Source organism: Dermochelys coriacea, chromosome 14 (assembly GCF_009764565.3).
Source record: "Dermochelys coriacea isolate rDerCor1 chromosome 14, rDerCor1.pri.v4, whole genome shotgun sequence".
NCBI classification, from domain to species: domain Eukaryota; kingdom Metazoa; phylum Chordata; order Testudines; family Dermochelyidae; genus Dermochelys; species Dermochelys coriacea.
This window is the reverse complement of record NC_050081.1, coordinates 19,475,308-19,498,955: the sequence shown is the minus strand read 5'-3', so window position 1 is coordinate 19,498,955 and position 23,648 is coordinate 19,475,308. Positions and strand designations below refer to the sequence as shown.

The following is a 23,648-nucleotide window of genomic DNA, read 5'->3' as shown; positions in this document are numbered from 1 at the left end:
ATGGGCTGGTGGGGAAAGCAAAGAAGAGGTTATTTACCTTACAGAAACTTGAGTTCTTTGAGTTATTTTGTCCCTATGGGTGCCCCACTGTAGGATCCATGTGCACCTGAGCACAGTTGATCACAGAATGCAAAGCAGTGTCCACAGGCCCATGCCTGTGCTGAGCAGCACCTTCTGCTCCAAACAAGGGCTTACAAAGAGCGCGGACACACCGCCTTTCACTTCCTTCTTAATCGCAAAGCAGAGCCTCCACAACTGAGGGGAAGGAGGGTGGGAGGTGGGGCATCCCAAGGGACAAAACATCTTGAAGAACTCAAATTACTCTAAGGTAAGTAACCTCTCCTCCTTTGAGTACATGTTCCTATGGGTGCTCTACCATAGGAGACTGTTGCTGCTAGCAGGCTGGCTTACAGGACAACTGACACAGTTGCTGGTAAAAAGCACTTTATTTCCCTTCCCACAGCAATATATATACAGCACTTGTTTATTCCTTTTCTGTTGTTTATCACCCAATGTTCTCATCATTCTTATCTTTGGGTTCCATTATCTTGTGGTAGTAAAGACTCTCAGGTGCTGCTTATATCATTAGTCCTTAGTTCAGCCAAAGTTTAGTCCTCAGTCCAGCCAAAATCTTCTGGCCTTGTCCTTTATTTCTTGTACTGTTATTTTCCATTACTTGGCACACATTTCTAAAACATCTGATACTCAGCATTTCCCACAGGAGACTCCCAAGTAGTACCTTAGTGAGGAGGTGGGTGCTGAGGAGGCACGTCCAAGATGGTTCAGGGGGGCTGTATCACCACAGGTGCTATCATCCCAAGAAGGTAGGATGGCATAAGGCTTGGCAAAGGCATGAATGGAAGACCAACGCGCAGTCCTACAGATTTGTTACGGGAACAACTTTCAGTGGAACTAGAGATGTGGACTGAGCTCTGGTGGAGAATGCTGTAACTCTGAGGGGCCTGTATCCAGCAGATTTATAACATGAAACCCACATCAGCAGTCTTTGAGCAGAAGTAGGTTGTCCTTACATCTTTTCTGCAAATGATACAAACGATCTGGGAGGAGGCCTGGAAGGTCTTAGTCTCTGTCAAGGTACAAGGCAAGAGCCTTTCTGATATCTAGTATGTGTAGGCTGCTTTCCTCTCTGGAGGCATGAGGCTTTGGCTAGAACACTGGTAGACAGACCTTTTAATTAATATGGTATTCTGAAGAAACTTTAGGGAGGAATCGAGGATGGGGATGCAGTGTAACCTTATCTCTATAGAAGATAGTAAATAGTGGGTCTGCCATGAGAGGACTGAACTCTCCCATTCATCTAACTGAAGCGATGGCTATCAGAAATGAGGTTTTGAGGGAGAGGTGGAGGAGAGAAAAGCTAGCCATCAGTTCAAAGGGTGATTTCTTCAGGGCATAGAGAACCAAATTAAGGTCCCATGGTGGGTGAGGGCAGCTGGGTTCCAATAAGGGGGGAAACAAGTTGTATAAGCCCTTAAGGAACCTGACTGTAGTAGGGTGGGCAAAGACTGAGAAGTGAGTGGAAGTCTGCTATGATCGTTGGACCCTTTGGGAAATCACCTGCTGTGCTGAGATGCCACTGAGGCAGACTATTCTACCAGCCTGGGCCCCTTTTTATCTGGTCTTGCTGGGCTAGGCTCCCCAGCCAAGCTCACAGGCAGGGCCACACCCAGCTGCACAGAGAGACAGAGATCTGCTCTGTGAAAGCTCAGCTTAAGGGATGTCCACCCCCCATTTGCAGTACAAACCCAAAATTATATGAAATCTGCCTCTTTCCGCAATGTGGAGGAGGGTATGCACAACTCCCCCACCATTAGAAATCTCACACACTGGGTTATATTGTAAACCAGATTGGTACTGAGGTAGACAGCTCCCTGTGCTATCTCTTAGAAGCCTGCTCTGCATGCTGCTGCTTGTGTGGTACTGGTGAGTCGTTCCCTGAATCAGATAGAACCTCAGCTGTACCCCTTAAGGAATGAGAGGTCTCCGAGTGGGATTAGGGGGTGACCCACCCCTCTTAATTTGTTTCCCTGGTAGGGGAAAGAGGCTTCTTTTTCTTAGCTGTCCTAGCCTCTGATGGTGCGGCTGTAGCTGCTGCAGCCACTGGAGCAGCCTGGAATGCTGAGGCTGATGTACAGGGTGGTAAGCAGACCCCACTGGCGCTAGTGAGCGCCATGAGAAGGCGCTTCAGTCTAATCTCTGTCTCTTTCTAGGCCCTGCCTTTAAATCCCATACAGACCTTACACTTTGAGACGTGCTGTCTCTGACGCATCTTGAATGCCCATCGCTATGGGCAAAAGACCTATAATGGGTCTGGCAAGGCTTAAACTCTGGGGTCTGCAACATAACCTGTAGAGCTAAAGGACCAGAACCAGCAGTTTTAAAGGGAAAAGTGGGCCCGCAGACACTGCTTTGCATAATATGGTCAAGAGCGCATGGGCATGTGGCACATCCTATGGTACAGCACCCATAGGGGGACACACTCAAAGAACAACAGGTGGTTTCAATAGGAGATTGACAGAGTTTGATTCTGCAAAATTTTGAGCACGCTGGCTTCAGTCCAGCAAAACATGCAAGAACATGCTTATCTTTAACTCCAAGGGAAAGACAGGACTAAGATCCTAACCTCTGCCTCTCCCTGTGGGTCCAGCGGGTGAGCAGGCATGAGAGGGGGAAGTCATGGTCTCACTGCTGACTTCAAGGGTGAATTAAACCAGGGGTTCTCAACCAGGGATACGTGTACCCCTGGATGTACACAAAGGTCTTCCGGGGGTACATCAACTCATCTAGATATTTGCCTAATTTAACAACAGGCTACATAAAAAGTACTAGCAAAGTCAGTACAAACTAAAATGTCATACAGGCAATGGCTTACTTATAGTGCTCTATATACTATACACTAATAAGTACAATATTTGTATTCCAATTGATTTATATTGTAATTGTATGGTAAAAAGGAGAAAGTAATCAGTTTTTCAGGAATTGTGTGCTGGGACACTTTTGTATTTTTAATGTTTGAGTTTGTAAGCAAGTCGTTTAAGAGAGGTGAAACTTGGGAGTATGCAAGACAAATCAGACTCCTGAAAGGGGTACAGTAGTCTGGGAAGGTTGAGAGCCACTGAATTAAACCATAATGGCGTATGCATATGCTTCTGGTCAGATAGCCGAGAATGGAGGAGCTGTCTGCAGGACAGAAAGAAGAGGGCCTGCTCTTATTGGTAAACAGGAAGGCACTGTGTGGCTACAAGTTTTGAGAATTAAAGCAGGCATCTGCCAGTCTAGGTGCTAGTGAAGCTCCTTCAGCCAGTAACGTGACTCCCAGTCCAGGGGTGCTGGAACAATTTTCATAGTAGGGGTGCTAATGGTGGAAACCATGTATTTGGTGTTTGTTATTACTACTTCAAGCCAGGAGGTGCGGCAGCAGCACTGTCCCAGTCCCTCCCAGATGCCAGCTGGGGTTGGGAAGCTGCATGTACCAATGAAGAGAAATGAATTTGAAGTGTTAAGTCTAATTTGGGCTTTATTTCTAATGCACATCTGTCAAGGTACAGGGGGAACTCACATCTCTAAAGCATTCTATAGTGGGATGGTAACATTTTAAACAGTAGGACCTTTATTTAAATCCCTTCCATTTCCCACCCTGAATAACATTGCTTCTCATTAGAGCACTGGACTGGGACTCAGGAGTCCTGATTTCTATTCCCAGCTGGCTACTAGCCTGCTGGGTGACCTTGGACAAGCCACTTCACCTTTCTGTGGTTCAGTTTCCCCACCTCTAAAATGGAGACGATACTGACCTCCTTTGTAAAGTGCTTTGAGATCTACTGATGAAAAGAATTACAAAAGGGCTTATCTGAACGGAACCAAATGTCCTGAGGCTAACCCATCCTTGTTTATTCCCTAGAAGTCCAGAGCAAGGCATATTGTATACAGTGAACCAAAGGCTCAACCTCTTTGAGGCAACGACATTTGGAGTAGTGTAGAAAATAGCATTTATCCACAGTAGACAGCTTGCATAGGAGATATTGAAATAGACAGCAGAATAGCTCACTAGTTAGAGCACTCACCTCAGGTGGCAGAGGGGACTTGAACCAGGGCTCTCCTACATCCCAGGTGATTACCTTAAACACTGGGCTAAAAGTTGAAGGAATGCCTCCCTCCTGCCCAGCTTCTTGCAAAAACAGCATAGGTTTCTATGTAGAGGGTTCACAGCTGAGAATCCCAAGTAGAGGGATGCATGTCCCTGCAGCCAGCACTTAAGCACCTGTCTCCAAGAGGGATGGGCTTAGCACGCCCCCTTCAGGTTGGCATCTCCCATTGGTACCTTAGGCAAGGAACTGCCACCTAGTGAGATTGCTTTTGTGAATCGCATTCTACAGAGCCTCGCCCCATTTATTGCATCTCTCTACCTTTCTCAGTAGTTCAGATATGCCAATTTCACAGTAGACGTTACAATTTGGCCCCATACTCATTCTTTAAACTCTGTATTTAGATGTTTCAAGAAAGCAATGAATGAAGCAACCATTTTAAAAGGAATCTGAATGTTTATTGTAAATTCACACTTGGAGTATCTGATTTTCACTGACTTATTTTGTGCCCAGTAGTTACAATATGCTTGTTAACCAGTTTATAAGGCTATGAAACATGAACTTGTCTATAAACCATTATGAACCCTCACCTCAAGCACGGAAAGCCTGTGGCTGTCTTTCTATTGACTTCAGACTAGTTTCTAACTTTGCAAATAGATGCAACAGAAGTCAGATTTATAGTTATGAAGCTAACAACTGAAGGGTGTCTGAAGTGATTTGGGTACTTTTCTGTTATGTTAAGAGGCTTTAAGAAACTTCCTCAAATAATCAGACTGCAGTGTTCAGCACGTTACCAAAAATTAATTTCCCACCTCTCATTTCAAGTCCTGTAAGTCTACTGAAGCCAGCTGACTCCTGCTTTGATGCTGTTATACACCATGCTGTGATGTCACAGCCCTCAAGGACATCTTTCTCCTGTTCTCCTAAAAAGCCAGTTAAGACCTGTATTTTAATGATCTTTTAAAAAAAAAAAAAAAAAGTAAGTTGTGACCTTCAGTTCTGAACCGCCTCAAAGCTGGATATAGGCTTTTTGTTTTTTAAAGTTCCTTTCTATAGTTTAGAAACTAAGAATGTTACAAACAGGACTTATCCAGAGCCATGGATTGACTGAAGTTTTGTCATGATGCTGCAGTAGGATGTGTACAGGAACACTGCCTCTGAGCAAGAATCAGATGGCCATAATGGAAGGAGATAAAGACCTACAACAAAGCAGAAGTATGCAGAATTTTGGGGGGCATTCAGCTCATACTGGTGAGTGACTGGAATTTGCCACATTACTTTTTCCGGTCACTTTTACCTAAAAGTGAAAGATTTTCAAAATTCAACATCTGTCTTGATGCACTTTCTCATTTCCTTATACTCTCACTACTAAGAACACAGCTTGGCCTTGTTCTTGCTTTCGTTGTTATACACTGGAGTAAGTTTGGTCAAGTACGCACATTGCAGTAGCTGATTTCAGAGGCTGAATTTCGGCATTGGTTGGAGGTAAAGATAGAACTCCACATTTTCATACTTCATCATTCTAGCTGTGCTGATGCAAATTCCTTGCTGTGGATATGGCCCAACTCAACTTCAGTAAAGTTGCATCCAGTTCATTCCATGGGTGGTTTAAGCTTTGGCTATACAGTTACTCATGAATTTGTACCAGCCAGAGTCTCAGATAAGATGTTTGGCAGTTTGTGAGGGCAGCTAGGATTGTGCTTGTATTGCTTTGTCTAGGTCATCCACTACTTCCTGCAGTTTGTGTAAGCTGGGATGGACATTCTCCTCCATCCACTCTTCTAGGGTACACATGTAAAAAACTCTCTTAAGGGCTGCTTGAAGCTCTTGCATCACAGCATTCCACTTGTCTAGAAGACTAAACAGAAACCAAAGGAAGACGTGAACAGAGCGTGCTACAGTTCATGTTCTTCACCAGAATTATTAGCCAACTGCACCAACTACATTTGCAATTAAGTCATGACAAAAAAGAGATGAGATGAGATCATCAGGTGACTCTGCAGAGAGAAGAAATGGAATTCTAGTATACGGTGCTGGAGCTTTAAAGTTTCACTTCTCTTGCAGGAAAGGATGCATCTTTTACACGACTGCAATGGATTTAAAGCTGCAGGACTGTGCCTTATGTTTTGGGGCAGTTAACCTCCGCATCTCACTCTTCAGTATTTTTAAAAAATGGTGCAAAGGAGGAACTGTGCCTTTTTTTTTTTAATTTGAAACCTGACCTTGAATTAGTAGGGATTTAAGTCACTAAAGCAGTTTTTGAAACTTACTCTCCCTGCCATAGTAACTGTTAAAAAAATCAGCAAAATTGACAAAATAGGCTTTAACTTTAAATACACTTGGAATGATTAGATTTTTATCAGTAAATGTTGATTTCACCATACATACACACACAAACCAATCAAAAAATTTCCATTGTTGATAGAAATGCTGGTTGAGTACCTTACTTTGTATAAGTATAAAATGTGTTGTAATGAATGCTGCCTAAAAGCATGTATTTACCGCTCTGCTAAAACAGCTGGCTTATAAACTTTAATTATTTGAATCTCAATGTCCATCAAATAATTGTCTGACCTCTCCCACCACCGTGATTTCCCACAACTGTGAAAATTTAAATAGATAAAAATTGAAAAAATAAATGCTTAAAAATATACACTGATATACAAAGTAAGACCATGAATTGGCATTGGCAGTGGACTGGCAGTCAGAGGATCTGCTTCTATTCCAGATCCTGCCACTGCATAGTCACTTTCTGAGTATCTGTCTTCCCAATCTGTAAAATGGGGAGAGCGATATTTACCTCTTTTGTAAGGCAAACGAGATCTTTGGATGAAAAGCACTATACTATTTTTTTCTCTCAAATAGCAAAAACTTCCTGTGGGATAACACTGTACCTGCATTCCATGGAGCCATTCCAAGTCAAATACAGATCAGGATACACTTCTTATGGCAAAAACCTATATGCTTCATGTTAAATTGTTTTATAACAAGTAGGTTGCTTAATGTTGACATATTCCAAACGGTGGTGCTCAAGGTCAAGTTTCCACAGGATGTTTTAAACACAAGCTTTATTTCCAGTATCTTGCAAAGGGGAGTGTTAAGTTACCTTAGTGCATCCGGCTGAAAATGATGCATCATTATAGGATGAACAATCTTCCTCTTTCTGTGGTAGGGGCTGAACCAGCCTGTGACATACCTGAAAATACATCGCAGCCTGAATATTCCTTGAAACAGCAGTGACTGATGGGCACAGACGGCAGGCCAGACTGAGGTGATGTAAGAAGTGGTTTAAGTTGGGATCTCCCTCACACTGATGTACACACCCCTGCACAGTTGTAGAATGGATCTGTTGCAGTCTAATTAGCAAAATGGAGTCTAATTTATGCCATTTTACACATCACCTCTGAATTTGGTTGAGAATGATATTTTGTGTCCTAAGGCACAATATTTTGCCTTTATAACAAACACTAATCTCTTTCTCACTAGAACTTTCAGAAATTACATTGTGCCTTCAATGGCAGTAAAACTCTGATTCAGCAAAGAATTTAAGCATGTGCTGTGACAAACAGGGATGGACTTAGGCAAGTGTTTGGGCAATTTGCTGAATCCAGGTCTAAATGTGTTATGCTCTGCTGGTATCACTATTTCAGAGCAGAGGGTCATGTAACGCCTTAGCCACCAACTAAGCTCCACAACTAAGAGCATTAGCCACTTTAGAGAAGTCAATTTAAGTTTTCTTGCACCGTTTATGTACATTATGGGCCAATCACTTATGAGGAAACAAAGCAAAAATATCAAGTTTATTTTTTGTATTACCTGTTCCTTTCAAGAAGTTCATCCACTGAGGGCTTCAGATAGAAGCAGACCTGAGTCACAAGTGTGAAGACGTCACTCCCTGGAAAGGTCCCTGAACTTTCACTGTCCAAAGAGAATATGTCAGTCTTCAAAATTACACTGCAACACAACAAGAAGCATCTGAATCCAGCAAGTAGGGCTTTACCTCATGAAAGTGTCAATTTCCAGACTTGAGAGCCCCAGCTGTTTCTCCACATTTTCTTTAACCTTTTCAGAATAGCCACCTGGGCAAAGGACAGTCAAAGTAAGAGGGAAGCAGAGGAAAAGCGAAGCCTCGAATGGCAAAATGCGGACACAAAAAGCTATAATTCAAGTAAGGAGGGATTTTAACTCTGCTTCCACTGAAGTAAATGGTAAAACTCCCATTCATTTAAACAGAAGCAGAAGTTCATGAAAAATCCCCCCTGCAGACTTCAGTACAGTGTGTTAATTCTCCATTGAGAAATGACTACCACCACCCCAGGCTTGTCTGCCTAGTTTTCTTTACACTGCATTTCCCTCTTAGTATTTTAGATTGTCTGAGTTTTTTTTTTTTTTTTTAAAGTTTCACTAGGTTTCCCCATCCCCCAAAAGAAGAAATGCAGAAGACAGAATTGACCCTTACAGAAGTCTACAGGTTAAGGTCTAGTCTACCAGTATAACTATTTAAGTTAGAGGTCTTTTTTTCCTGAAATTGTTATATTGATTCAATCACTAGTGTGGATGTAGTTATACAGGAATAAATACTTTCTACTGGTATAGTTTATGCCCCTTCACATCTGGGAATAAGCTATACTGCTATAAGCACCTTTATGCTGATATAGCAGAATCCATTTTAGGGGGGCTGTCCTCCTTTATCCACATTGGTATAGTTTAAGGAGAACAACTTGTGGGTGTAGACAAGGCCTTATTGTGAAATGTGGTCTATGTAACTAGTCATTTCTGTATGAGCAATGAGTCAAAAATCAGTTTAAGCAGTTTTGTTTCAAAAGCAATTCATAGTTTCTACTGCTAAAAAAGATTACCCTTGAGAAAGGAAATCAATGCCAATTTATGCACTACTCAAAAACACAAGAGGATTAGTATAATAAGGTTCTTTATTAAATTAATGGAACCACACAATGGGTGGAAACCACAGCAGCTGCTATTACTATAGTCATGCCTGTGTGCCTATAAAGAGAATGAAATTAGATCAGAAACACATTGTTTATAATTAACAATTTTCATGATCACAGACATGCCTGTTAAATTTAAGAGATAGTTTGATCTTGCAGAACTTTAGTCACAGTTAACTTTTGTTTTGAAATAGGTATTAGCTCTGATAGAGGATATAGGCAGTGTGTACCATTCTGTAGTGCCTGTAGACACACAGCTAGTGATGGGATTCCCACTGGAAGAAGCTCACATAAGACAGAGAAGTGGTCATACCTGAAAAAGATAAATGTCCATTCATTCAGTGCTTTGCTGTAAATAGGTGCTATAACTGTGTTGAATGTTAGCATTTCATCCAACAGTCTCCAAGTGTTTTATAAACATTAGTCCATCTCGCAGGATAAAGCACTTCCTAACTCCCCCTCCAAGGTACAAAGGGATAATTATACCTCCGTTACTGATGGGGAAACTGAGCAACAGATTAATTTGCCCAAGGCAAATCAGGGTCAAAGCCTGAATTGGAACTCAGGATTTCTGGCCTTATCTTAGATCATACATCTGTCCCATGAAAGCCTTTTCTCCTTCTAATACTTACAATTATTTCCTCACACAGCTTTGTGGTATTTCAAACTATCATTGCAATAGTTTATTCTTTTAACTACTTCATTCCTGGCCTTGGGCATTAACTAGAGCTGCATTGGAAGGAGATACTTTAAGTGTCTGGCCACATTTCTGTGGGGTAGCCCCCATTTTCAAGGGTTTAACTGGACTGGGAGATCAAGCTACATACATATTTTCATCCTGTGAAGGATGAAAATAACTTAAGCTATCTGAGTTAGAGAGCAAACAATTTCAAGGGCATCTTGTGGAATGGTTTGTTTAAATAATAGTTATCTGCAGGCTATTTATTTGGTATGTAGATTAGTCCTATCAATGTTAAATATTAGCAGAGGATGAGTAAAGTGGTCTCCATGCATCTGCAGAAAATAATCTGTAATTAAATGTGTATTCAACATGTCCCCCCACAAAAGAAGAGTGAAATAAAACCCCATTCTAGGGGGCACATAGCAGCAGTTAAAAAGGCTGAAATTCTCATCTTCATTTTGCCTTAAGACCTAACTATTGGACACGTCTTCAACAAGAGTCATTTCTACTGATTAACCCGGTATGCTACAAAACACAAGCTCCCTAGTTAAGAATGTAGTTGAGTTAATGCAGTTTTTTACTCCCTAGGTCTAGCAAATATTAATCACCGTTTGGATTTAGACCTGAACAGCCTTCAGTTTTCCCTTCCACACTCCATGGCCTTAATGCTCCTGGGTCAGAGGCCTGGAAGGAATCTTTTGAGACCCATCAACACTCAGTTACTAGGGGAGGGGCTATAAGTGAGCAACAGAAGGCACTGCAGTATTCCAGAGTTCCCTGCAGCACTCTCTGGCCCCTGTGGATCCTGGGCCCCTTTATGTCTATTTTGATACTGTTTGGTGGGAATTTATTTGCATACATTCCATGGAACTGCTTAAAGAACAGCCCCTTACCTTTGCCAGCCAGTCAGGGCAATGCCTTGGAGCATATCAGCAGGGGTGCTGTTTGCCACTTTCAGCCACTGGAGATGGTTTTTTAGGTGGTGTCCAATCAGGGTTAGAGACTGATTCGCCCCAGTGGCTCCTTTAAAGGCACTAGCAAACCACAGCTTGGGGAAGCCACACTTGCGGTATTTTTCAACGAGAAGCACTGAAATACAAGACCAAGGGGACAGGTACAGCACAAGGTGCTCAGTTTTAGCTGCATTACTCCTGTTCAGAGGAATTCCGGATCCTGAACTCTTGTGCAATAGATACACAGCTCTGGGTTTGAGCTAGAAGGGGCCAGAAGTGGTGTCACACTTTCACTGATTGAAACACACAGTCCATTTGTTCACCAGAGGCTATTCTGGATGCAGGCTCTGAAGCCAAAGTCCATTTGCAGGCAAATGTCCCCTACTGGCTTTTAGTGAGAGTCTTGCTGTCTATAAGATTAGATCCATATTCTCAAGGTACTTCATTCGGGATCTGATTCTTCAAACCTCACTCATGTGAGTAGCCTACTGGCTTCAGTAGGACTCTTTGCATGGCCAAGTGTTACGCACTTGATTAAGGACTGCAGAATTGGTCATCTAGAATGCCCCGCTGATGTTACAGCAGAGTCCACACAGTGCCAATTACTTCTTTCACTCTGGGGTAAATCAGAAGTTACTCCCCCCAAAGATTTACACTGGTGCAGGTCAGAAGAAAATCAGACCCACTGAATGCAAACACTTAGGAGATTTAAGTTTCATCTCTAGAGTGCTAAGAAAGCTGGGTGTATACCTGAATCTATGGAAAACCAAACAACTGTTAGTTACTGTAGCACCTAAGTCCTGGTCTACACCTAAAACATAGATCGATCAAGCTACATTTCTCAGGGCTGTAAAAACGTAGACGCAGCCAGGTCAATGGAAGAATTCTTCCATCAACCTAACTACCACCTCTTGAGGTGCTGGATTTACTACAGCAATGGAAAAATTTCTTCCATCACTGTAGAAAGTGTCTACGCTACACTGGCATAGCTGCAGGTGTGTCACTGTAGCACTTGCAGTATAGACGTACCCTAAGCATTTGAATACAAAATCTTTAAGGCCTGATCCAACTCCCATGGGAATCAAATATGAGCCTTTTCTCAGACTTCCAGGGAACTTGCATGAGGTGGGATTTTCAGAAGTGCTCAGCATTGGCCTAACTGGACCCACTGAAGAATGCTCATTAACCTTCAACAGAAGCAGAGTTAAGCCAACGTTAAGGACTTTTTCAAATGACACTCCTTATTGACTATGCCGAGTGCCCAGGCCAGTGAAAACAAGATGACATGTAGGTGTGAAAATCCTGACCTTAACAGATGAAAATCCTTCACAACACAAGTGGAGAGAGAAAAATAAAGTTAGATGGAACAGGTACAATGCCATGAAGTCAGAGCAAAGGGGTTTGCTTACAACTTTGTTTTGACAGTATAAAATGGTGAGACTCTGATGACAAATAAAAGGTGTTTTTTAAAGAAGTGATGTGCCTAAAGTCTATATTCAGTTTAACAGAAGGGTAGGCTAGGATCATCTTTCCATATATTCTGCTAGAAAGAATGGGGCCATACTCCCCTTGAAAACCTTCCCAGGAGCAATAAATCAGCATGCATGGATTCTAGCAAGATCTGTGTAGTTGTCTCCATCATTTACAGAGATTGTTATAAGTTAATATTAATATAAGTTAGTAGGAGAAGGTTTATTTAATACAGCAAAAGCTTCTGGTGTCTGGGGACCATGTGATATAAGAATTGGAAACTGACCATTTTTAAGTTAACTGAGCGCTTTGCATGCTCCTATCTGTTCAGAACCAACAGTACAAACCTTTGTCATCCTCATCAAGATCCGGTGCATAGTCCCAGATCATTGGCTCCATCAGCTGAGCTACCCCGGACTCTAGAAGGAGCAGAATTTGTTTTAAGTGATGCAAAATGGTCAGTTAAAGCTGCTTGTTTGTTAATGCTGCAGTAATCAGCCCTGCATCAAACCCCACAGGATGGGTTCGTCAGCCTTGGACGCAGATGTTCTCTACCTACAGAGCAAACAAGAACACAGGCAGCTCCAGAGTGCAAGTCCCTCCTGGCCTCTCCCTGCAAACTGGTTTAGAGAGGACTCTTCCAAGATGAGAGGCAGTTCAGGCTCCATTCAGTCCTTAGATTCTTTCCTGAGACTGTCAACAAAGGGCCCAATTAGTGACCATCCATAGGATGGACACCTGTGTATTGGCCAGACTAAGGCCATATCAATGGAAGTATTGGTACCGCTGCAGCGTGTCAGGTGAAGATGCTCTATGCAGACAGGAGAGAGCCAACTCCACAAGTGGCATAAGTGACGTTGGCGGGAGAAGCTCTCCCAACGACACAGAGCTGTGCACATGAATGCTTATGTTGGTGTAACTTAGGTCGCTCAGGAGGGTGTAATATTCACACCCCAGAGTGACATAAGTTTTGCTGAGATAGGTGGTAGCGTCGACATAGCCTAAAAGTCCTTCATCTCTAGCCAGCCACATTACCAATCCCCTGGCCTTACCAGTGCATCTGCTTGCAGGAACAAAGGATCCTGCAAAGGTTTGATCCTGTACTCTTTGCATGTGTAAACCTTCCACCAACTTCAGTGGAAATTCTGTATGCACAAAGGTGCAGGTTTGGTCCCAAGTTACTGTGTACCAGATTAATTCACTTGGATTTAAACACTGAAGAATACCTGGCCACGCAGGAGCTGCTGCCAAGTATCAGTAAACATTGCAATAATTCAGCGTTTAACCCAAACCCCATTTTAAACTGTTCAGAGCAGGTTTTCACACTAGCATGGTGACAATGCTGCTGATTGCCTGTTTATACCAGGGCTGCACCAAGTTTAGCAATAGTTGGAAAAAGGCTAATGTGAACAAGGCTACTGAGCAATCCCACAATTCAGTTCTGGACATTCCTGCCACGTGCACAGTGATAAACTGCAATGTCAAAGACACCAGGTCATGGCTTCTCTCCGTGAGTCTGCACTATTGGCATGCAGACATTTCTGTGGAGAGCAACTACTAACTCGTGCACAAAAGACTGCCCAGGTGTGGGTGGAAGTTGAGGCTAAGGACACTGATTCAAACCTCTGTCTTTACATAAAGCTCCATGAGATTTTTTTTAAATGGTCAGAGAGAGAAGACAAAGACCCACACATGGCATCTCAATCTATGTTAGGTACTTATATGGCCTCTGTTACCACAGTATCTGAGCACCTCACAATCTGTAATGTATTTATCCTCAGGACTGGCCTGTGAGGTAGGGCAGTGCTATTATCCCCATTTTACAGTGGGAAAACTGAGTCACAGAGAGGCTATGTGACTTGGCCAAAGTCACTTAGGAAATCTGCAGCAAAGCAGGGAATTGACACCAGGGCTCCTGAGTCCTAGGCTAGGCCTCTAACTACTGGGCAATCCCTCTCCTCTCCTTAGCTCTTTGTGAAATCACTTTTTCCATCATTCAGTTGTGACAATTAGGAAGAGGTGTTTCCCAGTACAGTCTGTTTCAAACGCGGGTATGTAGAGCTTGTTATGCTATAAAGTTACGAGAGGTGTCCTGCCCAGTTCACGTACCTGCCAGCGTTTCCTCACTCACGCCCCTGAGCATATCATCCCACACAATGGGCTTCACCACCGGATGAGACGAGACCATGCAACTTGCAACAGCTTTCATGTGGGACAGACACAGCTTCTCTGTGCTGTTCTCTTCTTTCTGCAGCCATTGCTTTGACTCCTCCCCTTCACCGAGATAGTAGACCTGGGGGCACCAAGCAAAAGACGCTGCTTTACTGTAGAGGCTCTTAATACATCTCCTCCTTCATCCCTGTCTCCTCTTATTCTCCCTTTGGCTGATCAGAGAAGAGAAAGGGATAGGGAAGGATAGATTCCCCATCTATTAAAAATGAAGACAAGAGCCCAGAGTTTCCAAAGAAGTCTCCCTGTCAAAGCCTCCCTGAGCCTGTAGCAGGCAGCAAGCACAGAGCATCCACACAATTTAGTAAAATGTTGACCTATAATTTAGTTTAAATCCCATCCCACAGCTGTTGCATACTCCAGCCTCAGTAGTTTTCATGCGGGGCTCCAAGAGCCCAGGGAAGCCTCTACAGGCTGTAGAGACATGTGTGCTGTGACGGCTGAAAGTCTACACAGAAATGAAGGGGTTAAATATCCTAATGAATTAAACTACTTAAAGCAAACATTTTCAATGACTCTGCAAGTTAGAATAACCACCTCCTGGAACGACTAGGCAGAACCTTGAGGTACAACTCCTCCAGGAGCCTGAACAATCCTGTCAGTTTACCGAAGAGCCATCACACCTGGTTTCAAATCACACAATGACATGCATGTTGGACTGTGGCTTTGCACCCTAGGGTTAGAGTTCCTGTGGTAAGGATACTTGGAGCTAGGGTTCGGGTTCCTTTGAGTTGGGCTCCCTGCCTTAGGGTGACTCTATACATCTGCCATCCAATTGCCTGTAGAATTACCTGGGTGCTCTCTATCAAACTCATCACAGAAGAAACAAGGTTAAGGCACTGAAAATCATGTGTAGATATCAATGGTCTTGGAGAGGGGTGGGGAAAGAGATTTTGATCCTGGAAAACTAGGTTGGCATTTCCAAGATGGTTTATGAACAAAAGTGCCTCAGCCTAATGCTCTTTATATATCCCTTCACGTGACTGTGGTTGTTCTCATTACCCTTGAGAATCCCTAACCCTAACCAACGTACTGCTTGGCACTGCTTCTACGAAGTGGTACAGTGAGGGGATATGGCTTTGATTCTTTGGGACTTTAATATGATCTTATCGACCCTTTCATACCAAACCACTTTGCAGACAGAAATCACTCAGCACACCAGTGAAATGCAGCTACCTCTGGGATAGCTGGGGGCAGTTGCATAACAGCACATATCAGCAGGAAGAGAGGGCTATGTCACCCAACAGAAACTGCGGGAGCATTTTTGTCAGCAGAACGTATGTTGCATTATTTATTATTTATATTGCAGAAGCGGATAGGAGTCATGGCCCAGGACCCCATAGCGCTAGGTGCTGTTTTTAAAAAAAGCCTAAGAAGAAGGAATTTGGCCTGGACAATGGAGCTAATATCTTAGCTTGAAAAAACATGGGATATAGTTGAACATAACCAATCAGGACCTCAGGCTTGAAGTCTAATCAAAAGTGAAGCTCTTTTAGGCCAAGGGTCTTACTCAAGCCAAGTGCTGAGTTAGAATCACCTTTCTGGAGCCAATACTTTACTTTTGATCAGCCTATTAAAGAAAATAAACTGCTTCCGTTGCAATCAGAGATATTAAGAATTAAAATGACTTTTAGATTTAGCTTCTCAGAACTGGAATCTTGCTGGTTCCCTTGCCTGTAAAGGGAATTCCACTCAGATGTGTCCGCAGCATCCAACACTAAATTCAGGGAGTCCCCAGTCCACAAAACGATTTCTAAGTGAACCCCGGCTTTGTTCCTCAGCACCTGAGAGAAACTGTGTCAGAGAATCATACCTCATCAGAGCCTATGTGAAACCATCGTAAGCCATCATGCAGCGCCACCACCTGGTCAATCATTGCACTGACCAGCATCAGGGATTCCTCTTTGTGTGGGTTGAGGGCGTTTGGAAACATCTCCACCTCTCGGAGATGAGAAAACTCCTGGTGTTTTAGGACAAACTACAGAAGAGATGAAATGTATGGATGTAACCACAGAATGACTGCAAGATGGACGCAACTATGGTGCTGTCTCATGTCACTCAGGGGTCCAACGGATGCCATTGTTACAATTTTGGAAACTTTGCTGTGCTAAGGAAAATGACAGAGGCAGAGGACAATCCAGAGCCAGGCACAGCAGAGGCAGGACACATTCTGCTGCTCCCACCCCTCGATAGAGCATCTTAGCCCAGACGCTGTAGAGCAGTGGCTGCTCTCCCAGATCAGAGGGAGCGGCACACCCCCCCCCCACTCATCTCACTGCTGTAGCCAACATGTGTATACGGGGGTAACATGGATAACTCAGGAGGTTACAACTGCATCGTCTGTGGTGCCTAAAATCTACATCAGGGAAGGAAGTGCTGACTGGGGTGACAAGACGGGTGGTGTGGATGGCCGATTGGGCTGGGGGGTGGAATTCCCCAACAGAAAAATTCTGTCAATTTATTCTGTCAGGAGATCTGGGTTCTATGCCTGGCGCTGCAACTTACGTCCACTGTGAAGTCACATCCCCTCGCTGTGCCTCAGCTTTCCCACATAGAAACTGAGGATAAGAGAACTCCCTGTCTCACTGGAGAGGTTGAAAGGATGAATTCACTAGTGTCATTGGGGTGCTCTGGATCGTTGGATGGAAGGTGCTATTAAAAGTGCAGAGTAATATTATCCCTCAAATGCTTAAATACTAGAAATGTCAATGACCCATGGCCTACTCCCTGCCTTCCAGAACTCTCTAACCTACACAACATCCCCCGAATCCAGACATGCACTTACTTCCATGTGTCCAAAGGTCTGCACCAGAGGGATAACTTCTAACTTGTGCAATTTTGCCAAATTTAAAATCTCTTTAATCTCTGAGGCACTAGGAAGAGAGAAAAAAGAAAAGGAGTACTTGTGGCACCTTAGACACTAACAAATTTATTTGAGCATAAGCTTTTGTGAGCTACAACTCACTTCATCGGATGCAAGAAAGTGAGAGAGTGAGAGCATACACACTTGGGTTAGTCACACCAGGGTCAAGGGACAGAGTGTTTAGAGTTAGCTAAACCCAGTAGCTTGTCAATTTCAGAAGGATGATGCTCTAATACGTATAAGGCACCTTTTATCCCAAAGCTCTTCACAGGCTTTACTGACTGCACAGACTGCAATTCACTGTATAGACAGAAATCACAGATAAAGGCTTCATAGGGTTAACAGTGGACAGCAACACTAACACAACTGGAAGGGAAGCACTTACCTTATGCAACTGGAAATGCAGGGGTATTTATGGAGCAGAACAGAAACATCTCAGCTGGCATCTGGCCTGGATACTAGAGCTAATATTACCTATACCTGTGAAAATTATCCTGGGATCCTTAGTGATCATGTGTGATCTGGATCCTGCTTTTACTTCTAGTCAAAAGTTGGCATCTTTGGCAATTGCTTCATACCATGCTGGACTGTCAGTCCAGTACAAGTACTGGTCACTCAGATATGAAATGCACTGTAATGCCTATACACTTTTCGGAGTGTTGTACAGATATTACAGTAACTAATCTCACACCACCCCAGAAGGCAGATAGGTAAGTATCATTATGCCCTTTTACAGATTGGGGAGACTCAACACAGAGGTTAAGTGATTTTCCCAAGGCCACAAGGAGAGGGAGTGGTAAAGGTAGGATTGGACCTCAGGAGTTCACAACTCCCAGCCCAGTGTTCAGGACATTAGACCACACCTCAACTCAGCACTGTATTGTACAGAATTGTCTCATCTACTGAATCGCCTGCACTACTTCCTCAAGTTTTCCCGACAGGTGTCCCAGCCAAATCCTGACTTGGCCCAACAGACAAGATCCCAAGGCTGTGGACCAGATGAAGGGCTGATTTTACATGCAGAAAAATTTAATAAGGAAAATGCCAAAGCTGCGTTCCTGACAGACACAAATGGGAAACAGCAAATACACAGTCACCAGCGGGACATGTCCTGCTCCATTCCCCACTAACCCAGGACTGAGGGAAGGCTTGCCATTGCATCTTCATCCCGTTCATAATGTACTTTCACTTTCCTTATGCCCCCTATTGCACCTTCTCAGCCCCATATTGCAGCTACCACCCTTTCATGCATGGACTGTATGACACTCCCTTTGGAAACCATCAGTAGCAGCTTCATCAGGGATTCCTCTGGACTCTTAAGAATGGCATGTGATACCCCTCTTATACCCCCAGGAGCTTTTACAGCTGCTCCAGATGGTCAGTCCAAGAGTCAGAGACCAGGACGCAGCCTGTAGCCTCCTGCCTAGCAGTATGAGGCCACCTGACAACCCTTGCAAGATTCATTTGACTGCAATACCTGTAAGCATGCTCTGCTCTCAGTGGCTTCAGCTCTCCCTCATAAGGAAACATGTCTTCATACTCAATGAGAAGACCATTGGCACCAAGGGTACGAAATAAAGGAAAGATCTGCAAGAGAAAGAAACCCCTGCAGTAATGTGTCTGGCTTGTAATAACGATATCCATGTTCACAACAAACAAGGTTGACAAGCTGATGTCTTACAGGTTCTGGCCTGCATATTTCCCAAGGTAACAAAGGCAGCAGGATGTGAGAAGGAATCTTAACTTTTCTTTGGCAGTCTGTCTGGCACCTATGTGGAGTATTTCGTTCACAGTGAAATCAGGATCCAAGATATCAAGAAGCCCAGAGCTGGTTGGCTCGAATGTGAACACATACAACCACAATCAAAAGCTTCATTTGGACAGAGGACTCTGCTTAAGGTTTTCCTTAACTAGAATCTGAATTCCTCATGCAGCTGCAAAGCTTTACATTTATTGTGTGTGGTGGATTTAGTGCTGCTGAAGGAGGCTGGAATGACAGTTTAATTCACAACAAGTAGAAATCCTAAATCATTATTTCCCTCTAGGAAAGGATGGAGGTTTCTGCAGTTTATAGTAAGCATCCTAAATAAGTTCTACTGAGACATTCTGGCCTCTGGATAAACCAAATTTTTTGCTCTTCCCAATCAAAGCCATATGGATCACTACATGCTCTCTTGCATTACACCCCCAGTGTGACCTCCAGCTAAGGACTGAAATCATTTTGGAGTTAATTCAACAACCCCACTTGCATGCAATAAATGTGTTACCTCAGCCAGGTAGGAGACCTTTGGTGGAGCACCTTTGAGATCCAAGTGCACTAAGCGCAGCCCAAATGGTGAGGAGACCATCATTTTATTTTCTTCCATCTTCTTAGCATGGCAAAGTCTTCAGCAAAAGCAAATATTTTACCTTGAGGAGAACAGTAAATTTATTACTTGGAGTATTTCCCCCCCACACAATTAAATATGGATCTGAAGTACAGAGGTCTCATGTAAGCCAGATTTAGGCCAATTTTCTTAACCAGGGGAAGACCTGCACTTATAAAAAGGTACCAAAAAACACAAGCTAAACCATTGGTGCTGAAACAGATCACAGGCCCAGTTCTATTCCAGCAACATCATAACCATGAGACTGGCACATGTGAGGGCAGAACCAAACAAGGGATTCCTATATTGTAATTCCAAAATGGAGACAGTCATGAATTTTATAAATCTGTGGCACCTTTTACCCAAAGACCCGAATGTGATTTACAGACAGTCGTTTAACATCCCTACCCCTTTGTGAGGAGGCAGAAAAGGGTTATTCTTATCCCTGTGTTACAGATGGAGAAATTTGGAAAGGGCAACACTGATAGTTAAAAGTCAGACAGAACGTCAGTGGGAGAGGGCTGATTCCATGTTGTAAGTGAACAGAAGATGCAGCTAAAACACTTGGTGTTCCAGGCTACCCATCCGTCCCAAGCGAGAGTCTGGATGTTGGTATAAGGCCACAGGGTATTAGATTAACGATATCAAACAATACCTTCTTATGCCGCATGTGGGTTCCCGGGGCCTGTTCACAGTCACATCTGCTGATTTAGTGACAGAGCAGTTTGACTCCTCTTTGCTCTTCAGAGCAAGCTCAGTGCTGGGAAAGTGAAAGAGTCCCCCATCTCCTGCAGCACTGACAGATTTGTGATCTGCGAGGGGACACTTGTGTCCCTGCCCCAGAGAGCAGTGAGCTGGGTGAGGGTAACGAAGCGGGGCCCTGAGGCTGTGTGGGCCTTGCTGAGGGCGACTCAGGAAAAACTTGTCCTACAAAGCCACCGTTCCTAGCAATGATGCATTGGCCAGGCAGCGCCCGCTGGACTCTTGGATCCAGTACCGCCAGCTCAGGCAAGCCAGGGAGTGCAGCTGGCCTGCCTGCAACTTCTAGCAAATTTCAGTCCTGCTTATGTGGGGTCAGGGGAATTCCCCTCTGATTGGTAGCCTGTCCTGCTTGCCTGCCTCCTCGAGAAGAGCAGCCAATCAGAGTGGCTGTAGGAAGACCCAGGAGCAGGCACTGTTTCTCACAGGAGGACCAGAGCAGGAAGGGCTAAGCAGATCAGGGCTCTGCTCCCCCATCCCTCCTGTGAGCAGCGGGGATGGAACAACACCTTTGCTCCCCCTGGATGCAGCACCCAGCCTAAGAAGGGGAGGGGAAGAACCCTTAGAGCTGAGGGGAGAATGGACCGTGCTGTCTCCCACCTCGGCCTGACAGAGGGCGGGTGAAGATCCCAGGAGCTACAGGAGGAGCAGAGATGGGGAGGGGGAAAAACGTGATGGGGAGTTGTGGGGGGGCAGAGCTGGTTGTAGGGCAAGGAATGGGCAGATGTAGGTGTTCCTGCCCATAGAGCTGGGCACAGCAGTTGCAGCCTCCCCCTGTCACACACTGGGGGTGGCTGGGGCAGTTGCAGCCCCTCCCCACTGTCAAGGGTACACTCTGAACTCTAGGGTACAGATGTGTATGAAAGACCCCCTAAGATTATTCTTACCAGCTTAGGTTAAAAACTTCTTCAAGGTACAAACTTTGCCTTGTCCTTGAACCCTATGCTGCCACCACCAAGCGTATTAAACAAAGAACAGGGAAAGAGCCCACTTGGAGACATCTTCCCCCACAAGCCCTACACCCCTTTCCTGGGGAAGGCTTGATAAAAATCCTCACCAATTTGCATAGGTGAACACAGACCCAAACCCTTGGATCTTAAGAATAACGAAAAAGCAATCAGGATCTTAAAAGAAGAATTTTAATTAAAGAAAAAGTAAAAGAATCACCTCTGTAAAATCAGGATGGTAAATCCCTTACAGGGTAATCAGATTAAAAACCTAGAGAATCCCTCTAGGCAAAACCTTAAGTTACAAAAAGACACAAAAACAGGAATATACATTCCATTCAGCACAGCTTATTTTACCAGTCATTTACCAAAAGAAAATCTAATGCATTTCTAGCTAGATTACTTACTAACTTAACAGTTTCTGAGACTGCATTCCTGATCTGTTCCGGGCAAAAGCATCACACAGACAGACAGACCCTTTGGCACCTCCTCCCCCAGCTTTGAAAGTATCTTGTCTCCTCATTGGTCATTGTGGTCAGGTGCCAGCGAGGTTATCCTAGCTTCTTAACGCTTTACAGGTGAAAGGGTTTTGCCTCTGGCCAGGAGAGGTTTTATAGCTCTCTATACAGAAAGGTGGTTACCCTTCCCTTATATTTATGACACCCCCCCATACACACTGGGGGTGGCTGGGTCGTTGCAGACCCCCCCCATACTGGGGGTGGTTGGGGCAGTTTCATCCCCTCTCCCCCCCATACACACTGGCGTTGGCCGGGGCAGTTGCAGACCCCCCCCCCCATACTGGGGGTGGCCGGGGCAGTTGCAGACCCCCCCCCCCGCTGGTATGGCCGAGGCAGCCCCACTCTCTCCTTCCAGAGCAAGTCTGGTGGTTTTGTATCCAACTCACGACTTGTGGGCGCTGGGGTTGGCCATGGATTCGGCCGGGCCCTGCCCAGCCCCAAGTCCAGAAGCCGCCCGGCCAGCAGCACCCACCTGCCCTGGCACCGCAAGGGTTAACGCCCGTCCCAGCCCCACTCAGACCCAGCTGCAGCAAGACAGCTCCAGGGCTCCGGTCTCTGGCATGGATTGCTCTTGCCTGCCGTACCGCCCATTTCCCTGCTGGCCTTCATTCGGTAATAGATTTATTTGGCCTTTCTCCGGGCTGCTTGTCAAGCGTCTACTCTCACTCTGATATGGATTGCTCTGGCCTGCCCTTTCACGGGCTCTTATTCTGGGATGACCTGCCTCTCACGTTGCCTATGCTCGATCACTCTGATATAGATTGCATTGGTCTGTCTCTCAATGAACCTGCATACCTCCTGTTCTGTCATTCTGGTATAGATCGCTTAGGCCTGTTCCGCTCATCGCTCTGACATGGACTGGTCCTATCGACTTGCCTTTCCTGGCCTGCCCGATCACCCAGCGACACCGGCGTGGATTGCTCTAGTCTGATCGGCTTCTGGTCTGGATTGCTCGGCCCTGCCCTCTAGCCTCAGCAGTGGCTGCCGGAGCGCATCGCTCCGGTCTCCTCGTGCGGGCGGTTAGTCCGGGGTTCCGGGTAGCGACAGCGCCCGCAGCGCGATGGCTCCGCAGAGGCGCGCGGGGCCCAAGGCTGCCGAGAGCGGCGGGGCCAGCGCGGGGACCTGGGCGGACAGGGGGGAGCGGAGGCGCGTCAGCAGGTACCTTCCGGCGAGGGGCCCGGCGGTTTCCCCGCAAGGGGGCGGGGCGGGGCGGGGCGGGCCGCCGTCCCCTCAGCCCCGGGATACGCCCCTGGTGCCCGTTAGCGCCGCTCGCTGCGTGGCTGGGGCTCCGCGCCCCGCCCCTACTTGCCCCGGGCGGGGGGCGGGATGCGGGGGCCCGATCATGGGAAGGGCCCGGGCAGGAGGGAGCCGCGAGGGATGAAGGCTCCCGGGACTCGCCGCCTGGCTGCTCCGCCGGCAGGGCCCAGGCCCCGCGCTGCCTGGCGGCTCTGCAGGGGGCTGCTGTGCGGGGCGCCGCGACCCCGGCGGCAGAGATGTGGCATTAAAACCGCCCCATGCCGCCGCTTGGCCCCGCGGGGAGCTGGCACCATTGCAAAGGGAGCTGCCCATCCTGGCACGTCGGGGCCCCCATCAGCAGAGCGCCCGAGCGCCACGCAGCCTCCCGCTCCCCAGTGCCTGGCTCCTCAGCACACCCCGGGGAGCTGGGGAAGGGGGCTGCTGTCCCATTTGTAGGGATGGGGAACCGACGCACAGAGAGGCCAAGTGACTTCCCACCATTACACAGGGAGAGCAGGGCTTTGAAGCTGTGTCCCAGGCTTGCATCCTACAGACCTGAGCACCCTCCCT

General features: G+C 45.6%; 2 protein-coding genes across 21 annotated transcripts in view; one reads left to right on the top strand and one right to left on the bottom strand.

The window, feature by feature from the left end:
• HEXD (hexosaminidase D) overlaps nucleotides 1-22,853 on the bottom strand; it is a 28,487-nt gene extending 5,634 nt beyond the window's left edge. Inside the window, exons 1-13 of one of the 12 annotated variants that reach the window (XM_038371489.2) lie at nucleotides 22,719-22,853; nucleotides 19,520-19,661; nucleotides 18,730-18,839; nucleotides 17,175-17,262; nucleotides 16,203-16,367; nucleotides 14,270-14,453; nucleotides 12,508-12,579; nucleotides 10,631-10,826; nucleotides 9,286-9,368; nucleotides 8,107-8,185; nucleotides 7,923-8,024; nucleotides 7,213-7,302; nucleotides 4,543-5,964 (exon numbers count right to left, since the gene is read on the bottom strand). In XM_038371489.2, the coding sequence (XP_038227417.1) occupies nucleotides 5,796-5,964; nucleotides 7,213-7,302; nucleotides 7,923-8,024; nucleotides 8,107-8,185; nucleotides 9,286-9,368; nucleotides 10,631-10,826; nucleotides 12,508-12,579; nucleotides 14,270-14,453; nucleotides 16,203-16,367; nucleotides 17,175-17,262; nucleotides 18,730-18,839; nucleotides 19,520-19,618 (1,437 nt within the window). In that variant the 5' untranslated portion in view covers nucleotides 19,619-19,661; nucleotides 22,719-22,853 and the 3' untranslated portion in view covers nucleotides 4,543-5,795. Of the gene's footprint in view, nucleotides 1-4,542; nucleotides 6,104-7,212; nucleotides 7,303-7,922; nucleotides 8,025-8,106; nucleotides 8,186-9,285; nucleotides 9,369-10,630; nucleotides 10,827-12,507; nucleotides 12,580-14,269; nucleotides 14,454-16,202; nucleotides 16,368-17,174; nucleotides 17,263-18,729; nucleotides 18,840-19,497; nucleotides 19,662-21,731; nucleotides 21,853-22,228; nucleotides 22,472-22,637 lie in introns of those variants that run through there. The other 11 variants (XM_038371486.2, XM_038371495.2, XM_038371487.2 and 8 more) reach the window with 11 other exon arrangements.
• A 14-nt stretch (nucleotides 22,854-22,867) lies between these two features.
• The window catches only part of OGFOD3 (2-oxoglutarate and iron dependent oxygenase domain containing 3), a 90,915-nt gene continuing 90,134 nt past the window's right edge, over nucleotides 22,868-23,648 (top strand). For 2 of the 9 annotated variants that reach the window (XM_043497421.1, XM_038371499.2), the window contains exon 1: nucleotides 22,868-23,000. In XM_043497421.1, coding sequence (XP_043353356.1) covers nucleotides 22,903-23,000 — 98 coding nt within the window. In that variant the 5' untranslated portion in view covers nucleotides 22,868-22,902. Of the gene's footprint in view, nucleotides 23,001-23,063; nucleotides 23,587-23,648 lie in introns of those variants that run through there. The other 7 variants (XM_043497423.1, XM_043497422.1, XR_006275721.1 and 4 more) reach the window with 7 other exon arrangements.